We start from the raw sequence: 6,629 nt of genomic DNA, 5'->3' as shown, positions 1-6,629 counted from the left end.
ATGAAGTTGCTGGATATTCTGGGGATTTCGGGAGTGGAGTCGGGTGGGAGGATGAAGAGGAAAAGGAGGCAGAAGACAATGGGGAGGAGGCCGAGGAGGAAGAGGAGGAGGAAGTTGATGCAGACGACGGAGGATACATCTGGTAGAACTAGTATGCCAGCAAGCTGGCTTGGAGTATTGGGCTCTTTTCTTGGAGAAAACAGATTTAGGGGTCAGATTGGGACGGGATCGACAGTGTGTCCATTGATCCCGGACTGGTCTGGTATTCAGATGTCTTACTTTCTTTGTCGGATGGTTTTACTTTATTTAATTATCTGTTTCTAAAGGGACAAAATGTGTGTTTTTCTGCAAAGAAAAGATAAAAACCTCAGAGTTTGGCACCCATGATTGCTTAAATCCATTCAGATTTCTACCTTGTCTTTTCACCATTCATGCATATCGAGAATATGAGTTTTTGTGTTTTACCATGATGCTTTGTAGTGGAGTTCCCATTGAAATGAATAAATGAACAGTTTGACACTTCATCTTATGGGCTTATTTGTTATTTTAGGGGTGTAACATTCAGCCCCATTTGTGGGTAAATTTGAGATTAAGACACTCAGATTAAAAACTAGATGTTTAAATGTTATGAGAGATTGCTTCCAAATGGACAATGCTTTTTCGGCTTTTAAACTCACTGAACGGCTTAAAACCTGAATTTTCTGCTTTCTTTAAAGTCTTTGCTGCCTCTCTGTGGCCACAGAGTTCAACACTCTTTGATGAGTAAAAAATCTTTTAATTTATTGGAACAAATACACACCTCTGACTAAAATGTCAAACTTTTATTTAAAGCAAGTCAGTGGTTGAGCATTTCAAACCATTTATGTAAATATCATTTTGGTGTAAAAAAAACTGCAGTTAGCAAGGGTGATTAGAAAAGGTTCAAAACTCTGCCTTTACGCTCCACCACAGCAGATTTGAAGTTTATGGTAACTCAAGGGGAAGTGCGTTCAAACACTGTCCTTTCAAAATAAAAGTCGCTGCCCCTTGCTTTCTCTGAAACCATATCAAGAATGTGCCACAAGTTTTCCCTTCTGAGTTAGCTACTTATAAAATACTGTAACTGTACTTTGTGTTTATTATAAAAGAAAGTGTGCGTTACTTGAAGTTTTGTGTACTTGAAATTACTGGAGGTTTTATTTTCTAAAACAATACTGTTTCCATGTCTTAATTCATGCTATTGATAGGCCAAATGTTTGTTTCTAGTATTGCATGTTAGTAAGAATGTACTTCTATGCTGAGCACTTTACTAATAAAGGCGTTGCAGCCAAATTACCTGTTCATTCTTTTTTTATATATATTTCAGGAACATTTGGAATTTTTCTTTTGGAAAAAAAGTCTAAACTGTCCCTTCTGCGAAAGATATTTAGAATCCTTTAAAAATATATATACTGTATTGCTAAAGTTAATTGTAAAAGTTTTTCTTAAAGGTGCATTAAGCAAAACATTATCATTTATTTAAGTATTCTCTGGGTTGTGCATCTCAAATTAGTCTAAAATTTTGATTTTTTATTAATAAACGTAGAACATTAAATATCAGTTACTTTACAACAAACGTTATTTGGATATTTGTGTTTGCAAATTGTTAAAATATAAAATCAATGACAGAACATTTTATTTTCTTAATCTTTTGCTTTTTTGTTACAACTTTAAAATAATGTCCTAATTATAAAAGAAATGTAGATATACTTTTGACTGAAATGAATGAAACACAGCAACTACATAGACGTAAAAGACAGGTTTTATTAGATTTTAATCTTCCTCCCTAGAAGCTGTTTTTATTAGCTGCACAAAACTCAATCTTTTATACACAATAAAATTTACACTAATTCAGCAAATAATGTGGAACAAGAACAAAAAAGAAACATCAAATACTACAGTGCATTTTAATAAATATACTCTCGTATAAAAACAGCACAATAAGCTTCTTTCTGATATAAATATCCGTGGACTTAAAGCTACAAACAAATGGTACCCTGTTAATACAAAAAGTCCAAAGAACAAAAGAAAAATACAAACGTTGCATATTTTTCTTGTATTTTTTTCCCATCGTGAGTTAAAATGTTTTAAACATCTGTATGTTTTCATGCATAAACCTTAAAAAAACACTTTAACACTTCTGCTTACGTTTAAAAGTGCACTCTCCCATCTTTTTAGATGATCAAAAAGTACATTAGCAGCTTGAAAATTTTGCATGTGCTGGAAAGCAAACATACTATTGACGGATTTAACTATTTAAGGTTTTGAATTAAAAAAAAAAAATATGCAACAAGATGTGATGGGTTCTTGTTTTGGAAAAGTCTAACAAGACGGATTGAATGAGAATGACATATATTTTTATGATTCTCACAACAGTGGAGCTGTCTGCTACAGCACAGCTGGCCATTCTGTTTTATTGCTTGCTGACATTTTAAATGCCAGTCATAATTTCTGCTTTTATGATTCGGTGAAACAGGGACGGTCGCACAGACAGCCGAATCTGCAGGAACGATTCATCCTTCAGTTGCACAAAGAACGCCCCAAAGTCAAACCTAATTAGGACGCGTTCCAAATGCGTTTCAAGGTAGCCGCTTGCATCACAGAAGCTGCACGTTATCCGAACAAAACGGGGGACAAAGAATTCAAACATCCAGACTTTGATATTTAGCATAAATCAAAGGGTTTAAATCAATTAGATGCCCTTTTTTTAACAAGTGCATGTTTAATTTTTTAAATTTGTCTTTTTCGATTTTTCTTTCTGTTTAGTATCAAGTAAATAACAAACATGTTTGGCTTGTATGCCTGGAAGGCAGAGTCTATTTTTAATAAGCTCACCATCACTAGTTATTACACATCAGTTTTTTTACATATAGCAATCTTAATTAGAAGTTAAATCACTCAGTCTTTACATTTCACCTCTGATTAGCTAATAAATTCTAAATCTTGTTCTGCATATCAAAGCCCACTTCTACATTCATCCCAAAATTCTTTATTGTTAATAGCTAAAAATATGCCTTACTTTTTTTTAACACTTTTAGGTAACTGCGTTCACAGCTTGCACAGAAAATGTGAATCTGCTCATGTTTACAGTCTCTGTTGTGGCTCTTTGTAACGCTCCAGCAGAGCTTCTCCATGTCAGTCAATATATTGCGATAACCACCTGAACCCTTCGCCGTAGCCCTGCCTCTTCAGCACGCTGCACATGAACACCTCCAGCGGGCGGGCGTTCAGATCCTTCCTCGGGATGTTTCCCTGTTGATAAAATGAGACAATATAAGAAGAAAATAAGCCTTCTTCCATGTTTTTATGATGCAAGAGTATCCTGCTGACCTTTCCAGTGACTTGACCATCCAGAGCAAACGCTCCTCTCAGTCCTCCCTCACTGATGGCTTCTGGGCGGTCAATTTTATTGCCCAACACTAGGACAGGTACATCCTCAATGGTCTCATCTCCAAGAAGAGCCTAAAAAAAGAAACCCATTTTAGGTTAGTTTAGAATTTAAAAACTATTAGGATTTTATATTTCATCGTACATCTAGTTCAACTTTTGATTCTGGAAGTCGATCCTGATCCGCACAGTCCACAAGGAACACCACTCCATTAACGGCCGGCAGGTAGTTTTTCCAAACTCTCCGAGCTGCAAACAAATTAAAAAAATATATATTTTGGTCACAACTTGTGAGTAAAAATATTTGTTTTTCATTCACCACCTCTGACGTCACTTGAAAGTTAATTAAAGCTAAATATCATATAAGTGTTAGCCTCTGTGTGACAGGTTTGAAGCGTTTTGCATCTTTATCACCCTAACTATGTCTTTGATATTACAAAAGGCAAATCTACAATCACAAAAATATTCATTTTTTACTGAATATGTATCTTTTCAAATCAAGAAAGACATAAAAACCTGCACTTCCATGAGTTCCTTCTGCCTTAAAAATATTACAGCAATGACGCTGCATATAAAATGTTTTTCTCACGTTGTGCTATCCCACTCAGCTCACAAGTCTTACAGGTCGACCTGCATTTCAAATTTCTGTATAAAAGGCTTTGATCTCTCAGCAGCCATCGCCTGTAATTAATGTGAAAAAAGCATAAAAGAGCCTATAGAGACACCTTGTGGCAGCATCAGATCTTTGATCTCAAGATTTGTTTGCTGTCAAGATGTCGGGAAGCTTGTATAAGGACTACTAAATCGGCAATAACATTTGAATTTTTATGCCTTTAATGCTCTACGTGTGAACGTTAGGTGTATAAAAATACATGAACATGTTTTTTTTGTTTTTTTTATCTTGAAACTGAAAGAATTTAGCTCAAAACATAGTAAGGAGGTGGGTTAAAAACATTGAGTCTTGTCATTTCTGTTTTCAATAACATATTTTTTACAAGCTTGGTTGTGAAAGGAGCTAGTGAAATCTGTAGCGACCAAATACAGCTAATTCTGGAGCATGTTGGATCATGTTAACAAATCTCACCTTGTACATGTCCTCCCAAATCAAATGTGGTAAAGGTCATGCCTCCGATTGTCAGCTCCTCAGATGCTTTGAGAAGAAAAATAATAATCATAGAAGACTATTTTTAAAGGCCTCTAAAGTGTAGTAAAAAGCAAGAAACACAAAATCTACTAAAAATTATATTTATATATATATATATATATTTATATATGAAACCTGTATTATACTATCACCTAACACAGGGTGGGAACACTTTAACTCATGAGCCACAAAGAGTTCTGAAATTTGACAGAACAAGCAAATGTATGGAATGCTTTAGTAATAAAAGAGAAATAAATATTATGGAATCACTAAAACTTTGGTTGAAAATGGATAAAGATCTTTTAAAATATAAAATCTTGGAGTTTTTATTTCACAATTTGTGGTTTTTTAAAATTATTTTAGTGCCAATTAGACTGATGGGATGAACAACCGCAAACTTAGAGAAACGCTGCGTTCATGTGGTGTTGGAATAATCAGAAAAATTACCGTCCGACTAGGAAAACTCAGAAAAACAGCAAATCTTTCAACACACACAAATGCAGAATAACTTTCTGCACCTATAAAAGGTCAATTTATTTGTCGTGCACCATCTATGGGGAATTAAACAATATTAAGAAGGATTATCAATATAGTTTGTTCCAGTTTTGTGGGCCTGATGAAATAGTTTAACTGACCGCATTAGGCCCGAAGTTTGCCCACCCCTGCCCTAACAGGTTAGACTTACACAAAAATCCTTAAACATGATACTAGTAGCAAAATAGCCCAACATGAAGCACCAACAAAAGAAAACATTTGCTGCCAAAACAAAATAGTTTTTAAACAAAATATATTTTTAGGATTCTTTGTGAACAGTGTGTGTGATTTTATTTATAGAAGTTTTATAATAAATACTGAAATCCCTATATATATAACAGAGGGGGAAAAAATCCCAGATAAATCAAAGTTATTACTTGGATGCAGAGTTGGAACGTGCTGGCCAAGCCGGTCATCTTTGAGCATGTGCAAAAGAGTCGTTTTACCCGCATTGTCCAGACCCAGAAATACCAGCTTCCCGCTCTTTTTGTAGAGCCCTGAAGGAAATCAGAAAAGGGATAAGTTTTCTGTAAAAGCCAGAAAAGACATCTGTAACACTGAAGCAGTGAATTTTACGCTAAAACATTTATTTTGTTACTTTAACGATAAAGATTAACACACTTACCTAAGAACTGTAAAACACTACTAAATCCTCTGTAGATCCAGTCAAAAATAAATGACATGTTGACTATTTCTGCCTGAAACAAGACAAGCCGCTCATCACACAACANNNAAAAAAAAAAAAAGAAAAAAGAAAAAAAAAAACATCCCATAAAAGAGAATGATTTGCTAAGAACTCATTTGATTGATTTAATTCATGGTTAAAGTAAATACATATTTTATTAAATCATTTTTTTGTACATTTTTAAGACTATTTAAAACACTAAAGTGTGATTTCAGTATGCAGCTGTAATAACAGCAGTTCCTAGACTTTTTTTGTTTTCCTCCACTTTCCATTAGCTGAGCTGGTTCAGGTATTGGGAAGGTCGGATTAATTTACTCTTCCTGGAACATCTGAGAAATAATTCACTAAACGTTTGCTAATTTGAAAAGTTCAGAACACTCGACAATAAAACAGGTAAAATAACAGAATATTAACTTTGCACCCTCGTATTTAGCTTTGTCTTTAGATATTTATAAAGACTAATGAGCAATATTAAATAAGCATACACGTCTGTAGCCTATTTAAAGCGAGAAAGCGGTGGCTAACACATTAGCATGAACATTTTAGCTGATGTTAAACCACAAACCTCGTTTAAGAAATCATTCCAGAATAAGACGCGGTAATAGCTAAAAACAGAGGTTTGACTCGGTATTTGGAGATGTTAGTGGTTGAATGTGTCGCTATCCGCTGCTGTTATGTAAGAATTTCTCCAGGTTTAGCCTTCTCACCTATAGCCTTCTCGGTGGTGTCAATGGTCTCCTTGGAAACACACGGCTGCTTCTTCTTTGTGCTTCAAAATGGAGCAACCTTCGGGTGAATAGAAAGTAACAGCGCCTCCTTCTGGTAAACTCCGGTAATGTAAAGTAACTCCTTGATATCAAC

At 34.8% G+C, this 6,629-nt stretch overlaps 2 protein-coding genes across 4 annotated transcripts in view; one reads left to right on the top strand and one right to left on the bottom strand.

Annotated features, from left to right (window-relative positions):
- The window catches only part of LOC112154571 (testican-2), a 38,662-nt gene extending 37,342 nt beyond the window's left edge, over nucleotides 1-1,320 (top strand). For both annotated transcript variants that reach the window (XM_024285612.2, XM_024285611.2), the window contains one exon: nucleotides 1-1,320. In XM_024285612.2, coding sequence (XP_024141380.1) covers nucleotides 1-146 — 146 coding nt within the window. In that variant the 3' untranslated portion in view covers nucleotides 147-1,320.
- Nucleotides 1,321-1,762: 442 nt separating this feature from the next.
- Nucleotides 1,763-6,545, bottom strand: sar1aa (secretion associated, Ras related GTPase 1Aa). 2 transcript variants are annotated; one of them, XM_024285570.1, is made up of 7 exons: nucleotides 6,476-6,545; nucleotides 5,709-5,781; nucleotides 5,461-5,580; nucleotides 4,490-4,555; nucleotides 3,551-3,654; nucleotides 3,349-3,480; nucleotides 1,763-3,270 (listed from the first exon to the last, which is right to left on the bottom strand). In XM_024285570.1, the coding sequence occupies exons 2-7, from the start codon at nucleotides 5,764-5,766 to the stop codon at nucleotides 3,154-3,156; spliced, it is 597 nt and encodes a 198-aa protein (XP_024141338.1). In that variant the 5' UTR covers nucleotides 5,767-5,781; nucleotides 6,476-6,545; the 3' UTR covers nucleotides 1,763-3,153. The 2 variants fall into 2 exon arrangements, with proteins under 2 accessions (XP_024141338.1, XP_024141339.1); XM_024285571.2 differs by lacking the exon at nucleotides 6,476-6,545 and adding an exon at nucleotides 6,334-6,446.
- Between the last annotated feature and the right edge of the window lie 84 nt (nucleotides 6,546-6,629).

This window comes from Oryzias melastigma, linkage group LG19 (assembly GCF_002922805.2).
Source record: "Oryzias melastigma strain HK-1 linkage group LG19, ASM292280v2, whole genome shotgun sequence".
Classification (NCBI taxonomy): Eukaryota; Metazoa; Chordata; class Actinopteri; order Beloniformes; family Adrianichthyidae; genus Oryzias; species Oryzias melastigma.
Note: the sequence above shows the minus strand (reverse complement) of the source record. Positions and strands in the feature narration are given on the sequence as shown.